This window comes from Melozone crissalis, unplaced genomic scaffold (genome assembly GCF_028551555.1).
Source record: "Melozone crissalis strain CALT ecotype California unplaced genomic scaffold, PUWL_Pcris_2 ptg000036l_1, whole genome shotgun sequence".
Taxonomy (NCBI): Eukaryota; Metazoa; Chordata; class Aves; order Passeriformes; family Passerellidae; genus Melozone; species Melozone crissalis.
This window is the reverse complement of record NW_026535814.1, coordinates 14,466,235-14,486,910: the sequence shown is the minus strand read 5'-3', so window position 1 is coordinate 14,486,910 and position 20,676 is coordinate 14,466,235. Positions and strand designations below refer to the sequence as shown.

The following is a 20,676-nucleotide window of genomic DNA, read 5'->3' as shown; positions in this document are numbered from 1 at the left end:
ACTCCTGGTGGTCGTTTCCACAGCCTTCCCAACTGTTTTTGCTTCTGAGGAGAGCACAGATTCGTCCTCATCATGCATGGACCTCAACTAAATATCAGTTAAATGACATTATTTGGCTAAGAACAAAGACAATTCTGTGATTAAAAGAACTGGAAAATCTTGGATGGAGAAAATAAGTTCACTTCCTTTTCAGCAAGAATTCTAAGAATAATGTTCCCCTTTATTTAAAAAAAAAAAGTTAGAAATATTATTTGGGGTCATATATGTTTCATACCAGTTTTGGAATCTTGCCTTGCTGCAAAATAAAGAAGCCATTTTCCTCTTCTACCCCCAGTACAGAGAGACCTGTGAAAATATTCTATTTTGATAATCTAGTACAAAGCAGCAGTAATAGTTTTGTTAATGTGTGTTTCTTTACTGGTTCTTTGAATGCTTTTATGTGGCCCTGCTAAACATGGAGTACACAATGTCTGTACCTGCATGCTGACTTGGAATCAGTTTGCTACAAACTCTAAAGTTAGTGTTATCACTGGAGTACACATTTACCAAAACCTGATCCTGCAGGTTGGACAAAATGTTAAGAAAGGTAGGAAGCAGTTTTAAAAGGAGAGGACTGTTCTGGAAACAGAATGTGTAGTGAGTACTTAAAGCACAGAAAGCAGTAAATTTATTTCCCATATACTGTGTGCCTGAAGGCATTGGCAGTAATAAAAAGCACTGGATGGCTAGAAAGCTCTCAGAGGCAGCATTGTTTTCATAGATTAGCAAAGTTCCTTCTTTGTTTCTGGAGAGCTTATCTACATCAACAGCTTTTCTTTCCCTTTCAGAGAATTTGGAAATTGTTTTTTTACATGATCGAAATACCCTAAGAATTGCAGAGACAGTCAGGGCATGATAACAAAAAAACACAAAAGAAAGATGATCCTACTGAGAAAAGGGAGAGCTAATTTCAGGCAGCACAAAGAAAAGGTGAAAGTAAATAGAAAAAAGATTGGAAAGTCTAGGCAAAAAAAGAGCTTCTGTGCCAAGCAGGGAGATGTTGGACATAAATAGAAAATAAAGCTCTAGTGACTTTTACATTCATGAGTAATGGCAATTGATAAAATGCTTTACAGATGCATTAATGAAATGTTTTTCTTTGAAAAAGTAGTGGAGACTGAAATATTAAATATTGCCAATACAGAAATTGAAATGGTGCTATCCTTGGTTCAGCCTTTATGTCTGCAGTGAAGTCCTAGCCGACAGAAAGAAATGTAATCCTAGCCCAAGGAAAGAAGTGTCCACAAAATTCTTCCTTTCCTCCACACTTCTCCTCCAGGGCTTCACAGCTCTCTCTCCTAGGAAAAAAAGCACACCAAAATAGTAGTTCTTCTGTATAAATACATTGTGCCTATGTCCTGGGGGTGGCAAGGCTGCTCAGATGTGGGCATACCAAAATGACCATGTGGTCCTGTGGCTGGTAACTTTGCATTCAGGTAGGTGTCAGGCACAGGTGAGAGCTGTCTGTTTCTGCATTTCAGTAGCTGAGGGTTCTGGAAACTGATCTGGGTTCTCCTTGTTTAGATGACTTCATGAAGCAGGGCCACGGCATGCTGCTGCTGTACACGCTGAAGAACCCCTCGTTCCCCGAGTACTCCTTCAGCACTGAGAGCGGTGTCATGTGCCTGGACTTCCACGCGGACCACCCCCATCTCCTTGTAGTGGGCCTCTACGACGGCAACGTGGCCGTCTACAACCTGAGGAGGGCAAGCCCCGAGCCCAGCTACAAGAGCAGTGCTAAGTCAGGAAAGCACACAGAGCCAGTGTGGCAGGTAAGGGTGCTTTTCCTGTCCTGTGACTGGGATTTGAGTTGCATGGAGCTTGGGCACAGCAGGGAAAGTCCTGCATGGGGAAAGGTGCTGTTTTAGTACCTGTGATTGATTAAGTTGTATTTCGAGCTTGTATTTCAATATTCAAGTTGTTTTTCAATGTTTAAATATGCAAAAGGCAAAGCGACTGCACGAATCCTTGGTCCTCAGCAGACACTGAACATGTGAGCAAAAGTTTGCTGTAAACAATTATTTCTCCTTAGTTTTCATTATTATAGTTGACTTCTCTTTGGAGAGGAACTTGTATCTTCTGTATGTACCAGCATGCAGCACTATTTGTGTTCTAAACAGAACATCACAGGATGAGCAGTGCATAAAAACAAGTAAAACAAGTCAAACAAGTATATCAGCCTAAAAGAGAGCTCTGTTGGGTGCAGTAAATTCAGGGGCAGCTGCCTGCGGAGCTGGCTGCCGCCAGGATTCAAGACATGCTACTGTGTAGCTGATTTTTAGTTGACCTTGAAGTACTCTAGTGAATTCATAACTATGGTGTGCAGGTAATGTTCTTAAACTACTGCCACTCTGGCATCCATCACAAAGATGGGTGGTACTGTGAAGGCTCAGGGTAAATATGTTGCTACATCCAGCTAACTGTCTGTGTCTGCAAGGTAATCTGAGCTCAGATTGAAGCACTGGTACATGTGTTTTGATCTTGTTCTTAGCAGTAGAAGTGTGGCAGCACAAGTTTCAGCATGGTGTGTTTGAGACAGGGGAATGTGTTTGGTTTGTTAGCCTGGGCTAAAGATGTTGCTGCAGTGACTGTGGCTGTCACCTGACTTAGGCTGGCTGATGCACTCTCATGCCAGCGTTCCTTGAATTTTGACACATGCCTTGCATGGATTGTGTCCCAGACATGGCTCCATCTTCCAGTAAATTCCAGGAGATTAAGAGAACCTGATGGGACTACAGATGAATGTGGAATATGCCAAGAGCAAGACCTCTGCTTGCTAGAAACAGAGAGTTTGTGCAAATGTAACATTTCAGAGAAGACATGAATTTTATATTTCCTGCCTGTCTGCCCAAAGCTTTTCCTCTAGCAGATATTTATAGCTCTTCTATAAGAGGTTAACAAAGTAGCCTGGGTGCGCGCACACACACACACAGAGACACACAGACACACACACAGACACACACACACAGAGACACACACAGAGACACACAGACACACACACAGACACACACACAGACACACACACACACACACACACAGAGACACACACACAGAGACACACAGACACACACACAGAGACACACACACACACACACACAGAGACACACACAGACACACACACAGAGACACACACACAGAGACACACACAGAGACACACAGACACACACACAGAGACACACACACACACAGAGACACACACACACACACACAGAGACACACACAGACACACACACAGAGACACACAGACACAGACACACACAGAGACACACACACACACACACAGACACACACACAGACACAGACACACACACACAGAGACACACACACACACACACAGACACACAGACAGACACAGACACAGACACACACACACACACACACACACACACACACGAAAGAAAACTTCTGAGCTTTTCCCATTGCCATTTAGGCTTCAGCCTAAATAAGCCTGGCAAAATAGTAAGTCCAATGTGAAGTTTTTTATGGTCTTGCTGCAGCATGCTGTGGGAAGTTGCAGCTGTTACATTAGAGACACAAAAATCCTAGATCCCTTGTGGCCCAGATGATGTAGGAAAGGACTGTGTGCTGAAGGGGTGTTATTAGCAGCAGGTTCTCAGACCAGGAGTAGGTACATACAGCGGTGGAGGCATTCTGTGTGGGGTTTGTAGGGGTAGATTTACGTGTACCACTTGGCAGCAGTGGTAACAATCATTAGACACTCTAGGAAGATAGCTCTGAAAAGGAAAGAAACTACTCCATGGGTATGGATAGATGCGTAAAGAAGTACCTGTTTTTTTATTTCCACAGGCTGAGTGCTGAGAATCATAATTGTTAGTTTTCTTTGGCAATAAGAAAATTTCTCTGAGCAACCTGTTCTAGTGGAAGGTGTCCCTGTCCATGGCAAGGAGGTTGGGACAGAACGTTCCAACTTTCCAACCCAAACCATTCTGTGCTTCTATGATTAAAGTACCGATATTTTACTAAACTTTAGAATTTTTAGCTTCTACAAAACTAGCAAGCAAAGTTAGTAGTTAGGTGATTGTATAGCAATCCAAAGAGCTTGTGCCTCTGTTGAAAGATCTGAAGTGTAAGCATTTGTCAATATCAGCCAAAAGGTTTAGGAAAGATTTGCACTCCATTCTGTGTGATGAAAAGCAGCATGGACTATCTGTTAGGTTGAGACATTGAATTGTTATTCCTCATTCAGCATCAAATGATTCTAGAAAGTGATGCCTTTTTTCTCATATTTAGCTCAAAGATTCCCTATTCTCCCCCACCACCACCCCACTAGTCTGAGGGCCAGTCTTTGTCTAGATACTAGACCTCAAAAAAATCCCCCTTTTTTGTAGGAAAAGTGAACAAAGTAGAAAAGTAACAATGTTATCCTGAGCAATTAAGAGCCTTTGTTCTCTGGACTGCCTGGCTTTTTTCTTTTGAAACAATGCAGCCCTTTCACAATGGAGACAAAATGGGAAGTGGGTAAAGCAGACTGACAGATCTTTTCTTGTGCTGTTTTATTTTCAGTGACTTAGTAATGTCTAAGTACGTTTGCATAAAACAAAGCTGATGTAATGTTCCCATTGTTAAGAGCAAAATAAAATAATACAAATTTTCTACTTCTGTTACCTAAGAAAGAGTTTGTCTACCTTTTATCACTCCCTATTTTTTAAAAGAACATAGCAGTGGTTTCTTATAGATCTGGCAATTATCTCCCATGTGTTAAGTGCTACTGCATTGTAAATAATGGAAAATTCTAGCCTGTTTTAAATTACACATTTCTAATTGCTTATTACTAATTGGTGAGGATCCAAATCCTCAGAGAGGAATAAACAGGTACATAGGCATATGAATGGATATGCCTGCAGTGCAATGTAGCTATTACCATCAAAACTCAGGTGTCACAAGATCATAGAAGTAGAAATTGTCTCCCACATCAGTGAATTCAGGCCTCTAGCTTTGAATGCAAACACCAGCTTAAAAGGAATCACCTCCTAAAAAACTGTATCAAACCTGTCATGTTCTGCTGGGAAAAAAAACCTGTGTGGCATTAACCTAAACTCCTCTTTAATAAAAATAATTCTCAGTTAGTCAGCAAAATCCTCACACTCCCATCATCTCTGAGTAGGTCTACAAAGCAAGTCCCTGAGCAGTGTATGTTTTTGAAGCAATGGCTCAGTCCCAGGGCTTGGCTCTGGAGGTTAATGAGGTTGGCCCATGTGGAACTACTGGGCTAGGCTTTGGCAGCCACAGGAGCCTGTGTTCTCTTGGAGGAAGGGATACCTTGTTGGGAAGGGGCTCTCAGCACAGAGCCTCTCCATTTTCTAGCTTTAATTTTTTTCCTTTCTCCTTTCTTTTAAAAAGTGTATGTTTGGGTTTATTTACAGCTGAGAAGAGTGATTTTTCTCTTACCTTTTTCACTACGATATACCAAATATTTTAGGTTTGAACTATTTGGAAGCTCGAGTAGTTCAGAATCAGGAATTGATAACTGAAACTATGTGTCAGGGTTTGTTTCTGTTGTTCAATCTCCTTTCTAAAGCACATCTCATTTGACATATTTGTTTTCACTGTGAGCTTCTATTTTACTTTCACAACAAGCCAAAAGGATGTTATTTCTGCTGAGACTAGCGCAGAGCCAATCCTGCTGCAGAGGGTTGAAAATAATTTTTTATTTTACTTGCTCACTATCAGAATTACTGACGAAATTCCCACTGCAGAGCGTTGACCCTAGGATCTGCAAATGGAACATTTCTTTTAGTTGTGCTTCAAGCAAATATTGGCAGTCACAAGCATGCCCGTGTGGACAGTGTGGTTTGGAATTGCTGTGGAGACCTCACTGGTTAGCAACACAGCTTTGTTAAGTGCTGATTTACTGAAGCTGATCTGGCCTCCCTGGGGAGCTGATACCATGGAGCTTCAGATGGCCTCCTGAGGGAATTATTATCTGCCCTATATTTGTACATGGGAGGAGAAAGGGCTGGCTATTGCAGGCTAATTCTTCACCAAATCCCAGTCAGGTTAGATGTGGTGCTCATGGTTTGTACAAAGAAGTCAAGGCAAGATGGTAATAGCCTGCAAACTGCCAAAGGAAACTAAAAGGAGTGTCAGCTTGCAGAATAGTTTTCCAGGAGAACTTGTGGAAGTCCCATCTCAAGTGTCAACCTGACAGAACACACCTGAAATTGCTCACTGGAGTTTGTCACATAATTGTGTGATCCCTTCTATTTGTCTATTTTCTCTGTTCCAATCTAAGTTCTTAAATAAATCTACACTGAACTTTTGCAGTTTGTGAAGCCATCACTGAATTCTTGTTTTGTTGATAGAAGTAAATGAAAATCCCTTTAAAGTAAGCATAGCCTGCATTCTTTACCCCATTCAGTGCTTCCAAACACAACTCCACAAAGAAAGATCTTTATGAAAAGCTGACCGTACTTTCTACACTTAGGAGAAAAAAAAAGAAAGGATTTTGTTCATAATCCTGTGTCACACCAGCACATTGTTTCATTCTGATGGTGAGCATTCTCCTAAATCTGTCATCTGCAGTCAGACAAACAGATTTTGCTGCTCGCATTGCCTCTGAGATGTTACTGCTTCACATAATATTTTGTTCCTTTGGCTTCAGGCGCACAAATTTTTTAATGCAAAGGAAATACAAGAAAAATACAAAACAGAGGGTTGCTATCAAGGCCAGAATAAAGATCAGCTGTATCAGAACAGCCTCAACACCCCTCCTGTTGCCCTCACTAAGAAGCACAAAATAGGTGCTTGCTGAGGAGAGTTCAGTGAAAAAAAATCTCATTCAACCCTATGATGATAGTCCTAGGGGATAACTACAGAGGAGAAACACAAATCTGGAGAAGAAAGGAAAACAAAAAAGACCCGAAGCCAAGGAATCTGAACCCAAGATAGGAGACATAATGTAGCCTGAAAGCAAAATGGAGCACAAACCTTATTGTGAGAATCATTTAGCATCAAACCTCTTCAGTAATGCAAGACAGCTGTGTTTCTCATATTGGGTCAGTTCAGTGTTTGCATGGAGGACCTTCCTCCTCAGCTCCAGCTTCCTACTACATTTTTTGTACCACCATCTGTGCCTTGCATACCTGGCCCAGTGCAAATAGGACAGAAAGCTGAATTAACTTCTAACACCCCAGAAGTAAAAGAGACCAGAGATGTCACTCATTCTGCACTTGCACAGAAGTAGGAAACAGTAGGAGGAGCATCCATGGACCAGAGAGCATGCATTTAGGGTCCAGAGATCTCAGTCTGTCTGAGACTCCCTTGCTGAAAGTAATTTTCACTCCTCCTGCAGTCCTTAGCTGCAATCCTGCTGCCTACACTGAATTCTGTGTCCAGTAAGAGGCTGTTGCAGCAGCAGCTGTCCTGTCTGCTGAGTACCTGACACTGGGCTCCTCACTGCAGCACCATGAGGCATTTAGTGACCGACTGGCATCAGCTGTGTCCCTGTCCTCTCCTGGAGGGAGCTGGGGGAAAGGGCTGTGCTTGCTGTAGAAATCAGGGTCGAGATCAGCAGCTTTCTGGTTGTCCTCAGTTGCTGTGAGAGCTCACTACAGGCACAGCCCTGATGGAGGAAATCCTGTCTCCCACAGAGTTAACTTCTACCACTTTTTCGAAAGGCTGTGCTGAGCCACAGAAATTCATCTGGAAGCTTTGGGGTCATTTATGCATGGTAGAAGTGGTGGAAATTGCAAGGTAGTCCGGTGGGAGGAATGCTGGATAAAATTTTTCCTGTGTGCTTATACCTTGTCCAGAACTGTTGGACATTTTTTAAGCCACTATAGGTTAGGAGAGGTAAACATCCAAATGCTTATTCCTAAATGTCTTTGACAATAAGGAACAAGATCTCTGATAGTTTTAACTTCAGCATTGTACTTTTTGAGATAGTATCTGTGTCTTCTGGAGATTCAGAAATTATTCAGGGTTATTTTTAAATTGTGCCGTGGGCATAGATTCTTTTGGGTTAGAAATTGTCTAGCAAAGTGTCCATTGCAGATCATGTAATGTTGGTCTAAAAATGAGCTCTTTTTGCTTTGATGCTGCATTTCCCTCTGTACTTCATTCAGATGCTGAACTTATTTTCTACCTTCTACTCTCACTGTTTCTTGCTAAATAGATTCTTATCTCATGCTACTCTTACCCTCTTCCCTTTACTTAAGATCCAAACCATCCTTCTGTAGGTTTTCAGGTTGATTATTTCTTTCCTGGTCTCTCCAAGCAACATACAAGAAACTTTCTTTGCCTGTTAGTTGCACTGGGGCTAATTTGTAGAGAAAATTTCACTTATAAAATTTAGAAGTCCCTTTATGCCTTGGGATGTTAGAAGATGTTAGCCTGAGGTTTAAAATACCAGAGAGGTAGTAATGCATTTGTTTGGTTGCTTGGGTCTTTGAATTCTGCTCTGCTGCTTTATAGTGTAGATATAAATACACTGATGGGTCTATAATGGCTCTTATACAGCCTGTGAAACAACAGAATGCTGCTCTGAAGAGGATAAAATAAAAGCAAGGGAATGATAATGGCAGAGTTGGAGGCGAGTTGGGCAGGGATGCTGCAGGCAAGGTCACATTGATATATAGTGAGATACAGGGAGCTGGGGCTGGCCATGAATCCCACCCTTCTCCCACCTTGATAGCCACAGCTTGATGTGGTGTCTGGGCCTCTCAGCATCCAGCAGGCCTCAGGAGAGTCTCTCCCCATCCCTGCTGCAATCCACTTGATCCTGTGGTGATGGGAATCTTCTGTCAGGCATATTGCAGTCACTCTCTCTGATGTAGCAACATCAGGCATCTTGGGAGTTTGGGTGTGAATCTGCCAGCCCTCTGTGTCTGCTTTTCCTGCACACAGAGGGGGAAACTTCATATTTTGTCTGTTGTAAACTGGGAATCTTGCATGAGCATGAGCATCTCAACCATGAGCACAGTCAGAATTGAAGCCAAGAGGTGTGAATTGCAGCTGGTGAAGTGCCCTGGAGCTTTGTTGGCCTCTGGCATGCATTGCTCAGCTGCATGCTGTGCCTGACATGGGAACACAGCCACTGACAGGACAAGCAGGTGACAGTCTAATGTCTGCTTCCTCCCTCCTCTGTTAGCATACCAGCCTAATAATTCACTGGGCAGTGCTGTGAGGGAAACAAGCACATAGATTCCTGGTGAAACACTGTACAAAACACAGCATCCAAATCCCAGCAGGAAGAAAACAAACTGAAAGTAGGACCAGCCTTATCCAGTGCTATTTATAACTGAGCTCTGCTTCCTTCAGATAAATCTGAGTCTCTGAAGCATGAGTAATGCTCAGCCTCAGGCCTTTGCCCTGCTTCAGTGGCACTCCTATGTCCATGCTCTCTGCTTACTGCTGAGTCCCTCCCTCCCACCACCACCACATATGCTCTTTGGTAGGAAAGGTTTTGCTACCCTTTTTCTGCACCCCAAATTTGTGGATGGTCTGATGCAGTAGGCCTAATTCCTTGCTCGTCTTGGCTGACCTTGCACCCTTGAGTTCACTTGTACTGAGGAGATGGAGCCTGGTCCTCTGAATCCCAGGAAGATCCCATCAAGGTGTAGGAGAGGAGTGGTTTTCTAATGAGCTGTTTTTATGGGACTAAATGTGTGGGAGTTTGTCTTAGAGTGTTTCCTCATTGCTGTTGAGCTCATCTAGTTGTTTTCCCTCAGCTATCAGGAAACTTTCAAGGACTTTGGAGGAAACAACCCTGAGAATGCTTGTTGTAAAACTTGTAAATAGACATATGCTGCTAGAAGGAGAGAAATAATTTGCAAAATTATTAGATGGGAAGTTCCTGGTTTTGCCTGTAGCCAGAACAGCTATATTCCACCAGATAGGCCCAGTATTTGGTGGTACCCATAAATAAAGTCATCATCCAGCCTCATGCCCATGACAAGGGTGCCTGACAGCTGGAGCAGCTCCAGGGCTGCTCCTAGAGCATCCAGGCAGTGCTGGGCTGTGTCTTCTGTTCCAGGGGGTTTTGAGATGCTTTTCATTATCATAGGTATTCTTAAAGAATTCTTCCTCCTGCATCTTTGCTGGGTGACATATGATCCTGCCAAACTGGCTGCCTTGGTTGCTGCCTGATTTCTTCTTTCATTCTTCATCTAGATGAAGCACCTGACTTTGTTTCAGTACCTATTTACTGTCACCAAGCCTGTCATGCCCCCTGACTCTCCTAACTGTTGTGTTCATCATCACAAACATACAGTTGGTAAAGTAAGGAGTTATCTGAGTAAATCCCTGCCTCTGCTACAGATAGGATGGCAGGGAGTCCTTTAGGTCAGCACTGCTCATTAAAAATGTAAGAGAAATGCAGGAAGCCTAAACTGACTGAGAGACATTGGAATCTTTGAACACTTTGATATTCGTCAGATGTCTAAACCATTTCCTCTCTAAGGCAAACACTACAGCCAAATATTTAAATATTACTGACTCACCTCAGAAGGAGTTATTCCTTGTAGACCTTACCTCTTCAATGGCTTCTGTCATGGAGGCAAGTTTACTTCCTCAACAAATTGAACTGATCCGTTCTGTCTTGTTGCATGATTTAATGGTAAAATGTCAACAAATTTTTTACAAAAGACTAAACAGCACTGAAAACCCTCCTTTGCTTAGCAGCTCCCTTATCTGCAGATTCCTGTCATAGCTGAAACATTTGCATTTAAAAGAAAACCCAGATTTTAAGATAGGAACATTTTTCAATGGATTTATTTTTAAGTAACAAGTAATTTTCATTTATCTTTCCCCATCAGCTTTTACTCACACTCAAAAGACTTGTTTGCTATACAAAGCAGTCTCATCTATTGCAGGGAACAAAACAGTCACAATGTGATTGAACATGACACACAGTAAACATGTGAGAGGTGAGACTGGATTTAAAATAAAACTGAACTTTCCTTTCTGCAACTGGGAAACTGTTTGTGAACAACAGAAATGAGAAGTAACAGAGGCCTTGAGTGTCCTCTTCCCATCATGGCTTCACAGACATTGTGTTATCATTCTTGAAGTATTTTCTTCAAAATGACACAGGGCAGTCTAGCTGCCTTCACCAGTGCTAACAGACTGGAGTCCTTGCCTCCTGTGTCTTACATGGTACACACTTCTTAATACAAGTGAAAATATTTCTGTGACACTCCAGCAATATCACTTTGCTGATTCCCTCACCAGCCACTGATGCTTTCCTCCACTACAGTCACTTAGCCAGAAATTCCCTAATTTCTACACATTTAATGCTTTCTTACTCCTGTCACTGTCCCACTGCCCTTGTCTTTATCACATCACCTTATTATTTTCAGATTACGTCTCCAGCTTTTCAAGATAACTTAGAGTCCTTATCCTAATGGAATTCAATGTCTTTCAACTGCGTCATCTGCAAATGTCCTGTGTATTTTGCAATTCAGTATGCAACTTACTAATGAAAATATTGTATAAAACTGAGCCTGATGCCTTGGAGAGGCTATCTAGAGCAGAGGCTAGACAAAGTTTAAAGAATGAAGCTAAAAACGTTAAAAGAAACAAGGATAGTCCCTCATGGGAACCATCTAGAGATGTTCTCCCATCTGGTCAAGACATTGCTGTCTAAATTCTTGGGAATTCATTTTCAAGCACTCAGCCACTTCACAGTAATTTCTTATCTTTCTTCTGAAGACATCACAGGGAGTATGCCAAAAGCCTTACAAAGTTAAAGATAACAAATCTACTCTTTCTTTTAGACTTGTTACCGTGATAAAGAAGGAAATGAATTCTATTTGACAAAGTCTTTTTTTGAGGAGACCATATTCACTGATTCTCATTTTCTTATCCTGTACATATGTACAGATGACTTAATACTTTGTTCCAGCTCTCAAAGTTCAGCATTAGGCTGACTCATCCACTGTCCTTTAACCTATCCTTCAAGACAGGTTTGTTTTGTGTTTCCTGGGGGCATTTTTCTCTGTTCCTGTCCCCCAGGACATCTCCTCTCTTCTAGTTTTCATAGCTAATTGCTATAAAATTCAGAGATTGCTTCAGCTGCTCCCTTAAGTACCCTAGATGGAATTTCATCAGGCCTTACAGAGTCAGATATATCTGCCTGTGCTCCTTAGAGTTAGTTTTGTTAAATATCTAGTTACAGTGTATTTTTTTATATGTCACTGAAAGAAAGGCAGCCTCAGTACAGCCTTCTGTTTTACTTGTAGCTCAATGTGAGACCTACCTTCCTTTAAACAATAAATGGATTCTAGAAGGGAGAGGCTCAGATGAGCCTTTCTGGGATATCTGATTTTGTTCTCTTGCCAGCATTAGCCTCCTGGGCTAAAAAGTCATGTTTGCCTCAAAACAGTCTCCAGCATCCTCCCCATGGAGATATCTCAGGCAGTGGCAGAGGGGTGACCCCAACTCATGGACTCTTTTCACCGTGAGGTTCCTGGATGTGCAAAGACTCTGGAGTGTGACAGCGACAGCCCAGCTCTCATCACATGGCAGGCCTGATTCTTCACCTCTGGGATGGCTTCTCCTCTTTTGTTGTGGCTGGATTCACTGTGTTTATACCAGTATTTTTCTAGAGCCCAGGGGTGCAGGTGTGGACAGGGACTGTGCTTTCACAGCTGGGTTTCTGAGGAAAAAAAAAATCAAGCAGTAATACCTTCTATGACATTGTTGACCAAATCACACCTTTTAAAAAAAATTTTTGAGATCTTTCATTCTTGCTAGACATTCCACAGCAGAAATGCTGTCTGTTTCCCAGGTAATAGACAGGAATGGCAAAAAGTGCAGATAGAGAGCAGCAATCTCTTTTGCTCAGGGTGCATCACAAGACAGGAGCCCTTTATGCTGCACGCTGCCATGCTGGCTCCAGCTGGTGATTCCATGGTTCTGGTGCCCCTCACTGAAGGACCAGCTGGAACCCTACTAAGGTTCCTGCCTGCCTGCCCACATTTACCTTTGGCAGGAACTCCATATCTACAGATAACCAGAGCACAACTAAATCTTCTCCATAGTCATATCATATGCTCCAAATGCAGGACCCAGGAGCTCTTTCTTCACCAAATATAGGCTTAGCCATAGAGTCTGACTGGGCTGCTTTGACCTTTGACCAGGCTGCACTCAGTTATCACAGCCCTTTAAAATCTTCATTACTGCCTTGAGTCAAAATGAGTCATCTGGACTAAGCTCAGTTTTTGCTTTTACCTCAAATAACCATGGTGAAGAATGAAGTTTTCTGTCTTCCTTCCTCCCACCTCTACACAGGATAACTTGCACTGCTGTCCAAGTTGGCGCTGAGGAAGGGCTACAGGCACTGCACTGTTCCTCACCTCCAAGCCTTGCGCTTCCTGTCTCTTGATATGTAGAAACTGATGCTGGAGTTACTTTCCTTGTGAGTTAAGTACTCTGCTTTCTAGATGGCCAAGTGATTAATTTTGAGGTGTCCCTTGTAACTGATTGCAGGAGAGCAGCCTTGCATTTTGCTTACACTCCTCAGGGTGCCTGGCCTTGGCTTTGCTTGTGGTTGCTGGAAGAGGATCCTCTCGAAGGTGTTAAGGTCCTCTTATTGTGTCAGACATGATAAGCAACAAATGCAGAATAGCTGGCAATGTCCTTGATGGAGGACATTTGGGAACTTTGTTGTAGATGCATTGCTTTGTCTCAGCAGCAAGGAAGGACAAACTATTTGCTTTAGCAAAACAAAAAGTCGGTGGACTCTGGATAAGCTGAGTGTAGAGGCAGACTTTCACACCAGCAGATCCCTTGGCAAACAGCACAGATAAGTGACCCAGAGAAGAGAATAAACAAAAAAATTGTGATTTGTCATTGACAGAAAAGGAAAGTGAAAGATTTCTTCTCTGCTGGTAATGACTTGATGTTTCTGGATGCTGTTTTGCTGAAAGTTGCTGTCAGGAACCAACAAGAAACACATTTGAGGGTGACAGCATGAAGAAATAGAACTGCTTCTTGGTTCAAATCAGAAACTGCTGTAAGGTAGTCCAGGAGAATATTTTACTAGAGCACAGGGCAAATCAAACTGGCTTCGGAAGATGTGACCTGTGGAGCAATTTATTGTAGATCCTCACTTCAGCATGAGCCCTCAGCATGATGCTGAGGCAGAATAAAAGGCAGGCTAGCTGCAAAATGGAGAAAGTGTCCACTACACAGAGCAAAGGTGCCCACTGGACTAGGGTGCCCAGGTTTAGATGGGTATTCCCAGTTGGAGTTTGGTCTGTCCAACTCTCTCTGCAAGAATCCATAAGGTTTTCACCTGCCAGCTGGTGAGCTGAGCCATTGTGCAATAGATGCAGCCAAACTGCATCCATGAGAGTTTGTGCTCTTGCTAAATCCCAGCACATGTTCAGCTTGTCCACCTCGAGAGAGCTCCAGAGCTTTTCTGGCACTTTGCTTTGGCCCAGGCTTGTGCATTCTGACACAGGAAATGTGGTTTGGACAGGGGGTTTGTGTCTGTGCTTGGCTGCCAGGTCAGGCACAGCAAGAGAGAACTGAGGCTGGTTCCCTTGCTCAAGGAGCAGATGTTTGCCTGTGGGAAGCCTGGAGTAAAAGTCTTTAGCTTGTGTGAATACAAGGAGAAGGGTCCTATCCCACTGCTTACCTTGTGTGACCAAGGTATGGGCAAAAGAGGGTGGCTGGGAGAGCACAGCAGGGCGGGGAAGCACTTGTGCTTCTCTGGTGCTCACATGGACTTCTGCAGGTCTGTGTCTCTCTTCAGCTAAGGAGGCAGATGAGTGAAATCCCTGAGCTGCTGGGCTGGGCAGAATGGCAGAGTCTCTGAGTGGGGCCTTTACATCTGCATCTACAATTCAACAGTGACTTACAAAAAAATGCTTGACGCACAGAAACAAAGACATGTCTAAAGCTGAGTATTAGGGAAAAGCACAAACATGAATTAATAAAAAGAAGTGAATGAGTTAAGTTAGCTGTGGTTATTCTGGGTCATAAAAGGGAAAGGGAAGCATTTGGGAAGCATCTAAGTAGTTAAAGGAATGAAGAAATAGACTTATTACTAATGCAAGCTTTCAGCTACTACTGAGCGTTATGAATAAGGATGAAATATTTGATGCTGTATTGTTTAACCTTACAGTGAGTGTCTGAGATTGTCTGCTTAATGTAACAAGAGGATAAAAGCACAGGTCAGAATAAGGAAAGAGCATATTAAAGAGAATTTAGATAAGTTCTTGCTCATCAGCAAAATCAGATTAAACATACCCTGGAGCACTTAAAGAAATAACCAGACCAATTTCTTGCCATTATATGCATTTCAGAGAGTTTTTGGGCTACATCTGTCCTGTGTTTTAGTCAGAGGCTGGAGTTTATGTGCAAGCGCACTTACAGCATGTGAGCTGAGTGAATACCTTGACTCAGAGGCAGGGTTGGCATGTGCTCTGCAGCATGGATGAGGGGAAGCACCACTCTGCTGTCACCTATGGACTCACACTCATTCATGTACCTGTCACATGGGCAGACTGAAGTATCATAGCCTACTGTCATCAGTCCCCACACACTTTTCAGTGATGCTGTAGAGCCAATATCTGGCTGAAAGGTATCCGCAGATTCCTTCTTAAAAGGGCGTGTCCTTAAATGCAGGAGGGAAAGTGGCACAGACAGAGTACCAGAGCACAGAAAACAGTGTCTGGACAATTCACCCAGCTAGAGGCATCTATGGCCAGCCACAGGGGGGTTGAAAAGTGTGGATAATAGCACAGCAGTGCACCAGGCTGCACGCTGGCCTGTAGCACCAGCAGGGCCAGGGAAAGGAGGAATGTGCTCAAAGGGCCGGAAGGAGTGGAAAAATGTCTGGAGGAAAATGATAGGATTGGACCCAGGGAATTACTGACCAGTCAGACCAATTTCAAAGACTGGAAAAGCACTTGAATAAATGGCAACACTACTGTTAAATGTCTGGCTAATAAGGTGATTCAGAGAAGCTGACATGGATTTGTCCAGAATAGATTATCAAGCCAATTTCTTTTCCTTTTTTTCCACAGAAACGGGCCTCATGAATAAGGGAGAGGCAATCAAGGTTATCATCTCAATCCGTCTTGACTTGACTAAAGCTTTTGATCCAGGCTTACACAGTGACATACATATAACCAAAGCAGAGAAATGTGAATTAGGTAAAATGGCCATAAAGAGGCTGCTCAGGTGGCTCAGGCAGTGTGCTTAAAGAGCTCACTGTCAGACTCTGAAAGTGCTACAAGTGAGACTCTCCAGCTGTCACTTCTGGGTTTTTTTTGATCAATATTTTCATTAACAACTCAAATTACAGAATAGGGAAGCCCCCCTGGGAGGACGAGGTACTTTGCGGGACATGATTATGTTCAAAATGATCTTGATAAATTGGAAGAAAGGCCCAAAATCAATGTGATGAAATTCAATAAAGACAAGAGCAAATACTGCATTTAGAGAGGGGAAATTAAATGCACAGATACGAAATAGGAGATGGCTGGTTAGGCAGCAGGGTGCCCGAGGGGAAGCATGGCAGATCACCACCAGTGATCAGCAATGGAATACTCTTGTATAAAGATATGTGTCATTCTAATTAATTAGCAAGAATATGAGAGAGAGGAGGTTGTAACTCAGGGTAGTTCTGTGCCACGTGTTTGCAGCAGCAGAGCCAGACTGAAGAGGAAGAACAAGAGTGGTGAAAGCTTGGGTCCTGAAGACAGGACCTGGAGGCAACAGTTGGGGCAGTTGATTTTTGTTGGAAGGAGGGGAAAAGGGAACAGTGGCACAAACATTTCTTGCCCTTTTGAAGACTGTTACAGAAAGGGGAATAAGCTGTTGTTCTTTGCATCCACTGGGGAGATGGTAAGGAGTAATTGGCTTGACTCTTGGTAGAGGAAATCTTCTGTATAAGGGCAATTAGGCACAGCTGTATCTACAGGGAGGTTGTTGGGTACCTGTTGTTGGAGACTTGTGAAAGCAACCTATGTGAATTGTCACCAGTGGCAGGGGAGTGTCTGATTTCACCTCAGAAGAGAATAAATATGCTTTTTGGGTCACTCCAAACCCTGCATTGCCATGATGACTTTGCCTAGGAGTTTACTGATAGCCAGGTTGGCACTGGAATGAATTTGTCCCCAGGTCAAAATAGCATGAACATTCCTCAGCAGCCCAGGGAGATGTTTGCATGCCAAAGTCATTTGAATGTCTTACTTGGCTAGTTCATGTCAGGGTGAATTGGGGGTGCAGGGGGGATTGATAATGCCCTTGTCTTTCCTCTTCTCTAGCTGGGGCAGATTTTATTAGTTTTTTCTAGGCCCTAAATTACAAAAAATCTGCCTTATTTCACTTAGGGCAGGTATCAGCAGGGCTGTGGTACTGCAATGCTGACAAAGGCATCCTTGAAGGATAATTATAGGGAAGGAAAGGGAAGGAATTGCTCATCAGTTAATGTGCATGTGTTGGATGTGGCACCCCATTCCTGAGTTTTGGCAAGCCAAGGGCCAGCCAGATCTGTGTTTGCAGTAGCTGGTGCCTGCACCACACTCCACACTCCGAGCCAGGGTGATTCTGACCAATTGTATTGTGTCAGTGCAAGTGACTTACAGCCTGTGTCCCATGAAAACGGATCAAGCATTATATATTTCATGGGAATGACATCAGAAACATGGGTGTTTTCAAATCAGATTGGATAAATGGTCTAATCTCCTGCTGGGCAGGAGCCATTACCAGCTACCACAGATAAAAGTGATAGTATTCTCTTGCTGGAAATGAATGGATTATCACCCTGCTAACCTGCTGTACCTAGTAATGAACATGAGTTCTTAATATTTCTATTTCTGTGTATTAAATACCATTTTGAATTGTCTCAACTTCTTTATAAATAAACGAGCTTTAAGAAATCAAAAGAAAAAGTGGTAGGCTGTTCTTGCAGCAATGAGTTTCACCCACTAATTTTGCACTGCAATAATAGTCAGGTTAAAGATCACTGAAAAAATTGCTTGTTTTTGTTACAGTTCTCATCATGATCAGGGACAGAAAATGCTTGCTGCTTTTTCCTTGCTTGTCTCCTCTCTGCTGTTTACACACTTTTATTTTTCATGTGCTTCTTTACTCTGATTGTATCATAGTTGAACTTTTGCTCTAAATAGTTTCACACAGCCAAAATGCCTAGCTGATTATCACATGCTTCAGGGGAAAAATTAACTTCTTACCACTGTGCAGACAGTTGCTTGGTTTTCTCCTCAGATGCTCCACCCCTCTCCGCATGGATGCTGCTAATGGTGGGAGGTTGTGCCATGTTGACAAGCCTGTGGGAGCAAGGAAAAGGCCAGTTCTGAGCAGATGCCCGATTTGATTGCAGTATCATGAGGGCTAATTACTCTAATAAGCATTTGTGGGATTCAGAGATCAGGAGGAAAGGGATCACAAACACGATTAAGGTGTCAGAGGTGTTGAATGAAAATTGAAAGGATTAAATGCCAATTTCTGTTTTCTGAAATTCAAGCTACCATCACTGAGAGCAGCTAATAGTCATCTGAGGGCAGAGCCTGGTGTCCCTGAGAGGCTGTTTTTCAAGCTGTCTACAAAAAGTACCCAACTCAAGTACTGGTGACTGCTCTGAACAGAGGAGGAAGAGTACCCCAAGCAATTCAGCCTACTTGATTTTTGGGGCTGGTGACCCCACCTACCCATGTAATGGATTAAGAGCTGTGACACCTAACTAAGAGGAGAAAACTTGAATAGATCTCCATCAGAGAGAGGTTATTTGGAGTAGGCAAACCCTGGGGTAAAACCTCTTTGCTTTGGGAATACTGAAAGGAATTAGCTTGGGAAAATCCCCCATGAACTCATGATAGCTCTTATGCTGTTTGGTCACCTCTGGACGAGGCTCTTGCAACACTCTGTGTTCACATCAGGACTCAGAAGGTGTGTCTGCACAGAATGGTGGGGATGCACAGAATGGTGGGGATGGACTACAGCTGCTGAACCTTCCTCCATGCATTTACCAGTGCTCTCATGGTCTGCAAAGTTTTCCCCAAATATTTGGGACAGTAAGCTGGACAGAAAGAACATGAGTTAGAGGAGAACACACAGATAAAAGCATTTTACTGTCAGACCATTTTAGAGTGACATTTAAAAAACTTTTGATTCAAAATATGATGTTTTTTCTGCGCTCAGCACGAGGCAGATTGGATGTCTTTGTAACCAGTGTCCCTGAGCTCTGCATTTCTCACCTTGAATTAAAACTTCTCACTACACCACCTCCTTCATCTGAAGCAGCTGCTGGTGACTATCACTGACAGCAGTAGCTCATGCTCACAGGCAGGTGTTCTTGGAACAGATACACCCAGCACATTTTGTCCACAGTGGGTCAGCCTTGGCAATTCTTGTCCTGTTGAACCTGCCTTTTAATCATTAATCATTTTATTCTGGGTCATATTGAATTATGTTATTCCTTTAATGCCATATAACAAAAGTAGTTCCACACAGAGACTTTCACCTGTGCAGGGATATTCAAAGGTATATGCCACTCAGAGCTCTTCAGTTGTGTCTTATAGGCATGAAACTGGTATTTTGAGGTATTCTCAGATGGATTCCTTTTACATTCAATTTTTCCTTCCTCAGAAAAGGAAGGAAACGTTCAGTGGAGGGTTAACTACTCTCTGCTGAGTCTCTTGCTTAATTTTCATGCTCCACAGAACTTCACAGTATAAACAATTTTACAAAAGAGAATTAACAGTTTTTCACAAGGACCTGTCACGCGAATACCCAGTCTGTGTAATTAAAGTATTGAGAAGGCTGTTTGTTTTCTGAACTAGGTATGAGTTACATAAGTGGTCATGGATAGAGCATTTGGTAAGTTCTGGGATGATCAAACCCATTTATCATGTTTATGGGATGATGTTTAGGGAACTTCATCTGCTCCACTGCTTGGACAGGAACAGATATACCTTTGAAAAGCTTCTCAGAACCTTCTAAAGTGCTTGTCCCCATCCTGATCTGACAGATGCCAACAGGAGTGTGTGCTGACAGACCCAGTGACAAGTCATTCTTTTCCCTTCAGTCTGATTGAATTCCCAGATCTGAAAATCGAGTGTTCTTAATGCTTTTGGTCTAACTGAAATGTCTCTTCTAAACTGTAAGCCATTTATCTGAGTTCTAATCTCTCCTGCTGAGCTGTCACAGTCGAAAGGCAAATCTCCTTACGAGGCAGACAGATACTCTGAAGGTGTAGGGAGGATTTCAGATTTAATGGAGAAGTTTTCATCTCCCTGAAACAAAAGTGCCCCAAGGACCCTTGTCACATGTTGCTTGCAAGGTCTTGCCTGCACCCCACACAGGGGCAGAAAGCTAGTTTGAGGTTGTCTGGCTGAAGGGCAGCCATATGGCACTGCAGTAATGTAATGAGTAATGTAATTAGTCAAATGTGAAAGGCAAGGCTGGTGCTTGGGGGCCTCGGTGTGGCACCACTGGTGCTGTTTGGAGATGTCTCAGGGGTCTCTGGGATGGTGCTGTGCCACAGTGTAGAGGTCTGGTGCACAGCTCAGACACCTCATAAGGCCTGTCCTTGATGGCAGTGCTCCAGTGGCCGTGGGTGGGTGCAGAGGGGCTTTAGTCCTGTGCTGGAGCATCCTGCAGGAAAGTGGCTGACCAGAGTGCTCAGGACAGTTCTGCTCCTGC

At 43.1% G+C, this 20,676-nt stretch overlaps 1 protein-coding gene across 4 annotated transcripts in view; it reads left to right on the top strand.

The window, feature by feature from the left end:
- DNAI1 (dynein axonemal intermediate chain 1) overlaps positions 1-20,676 on the top strand; it is a 137,857-nt gene that overhangs the window by 61,260 nt on the left and 55,921 nt on the right. For all 4 annotated transcript variants that reach the window (XM_054283426.1, XM_054283427.1, XM_054283428.1 and 1 more), the window contains exon 13: positions 1,564-1,811. In XM_054283426.1, coding sequence (XP_054139401.1) covers positions 1,564-1,811 — 248 coding nt within the window. The remainder of the gene's footprint in view (positions 1-1,563; positions 1,812-20,676) is intronic.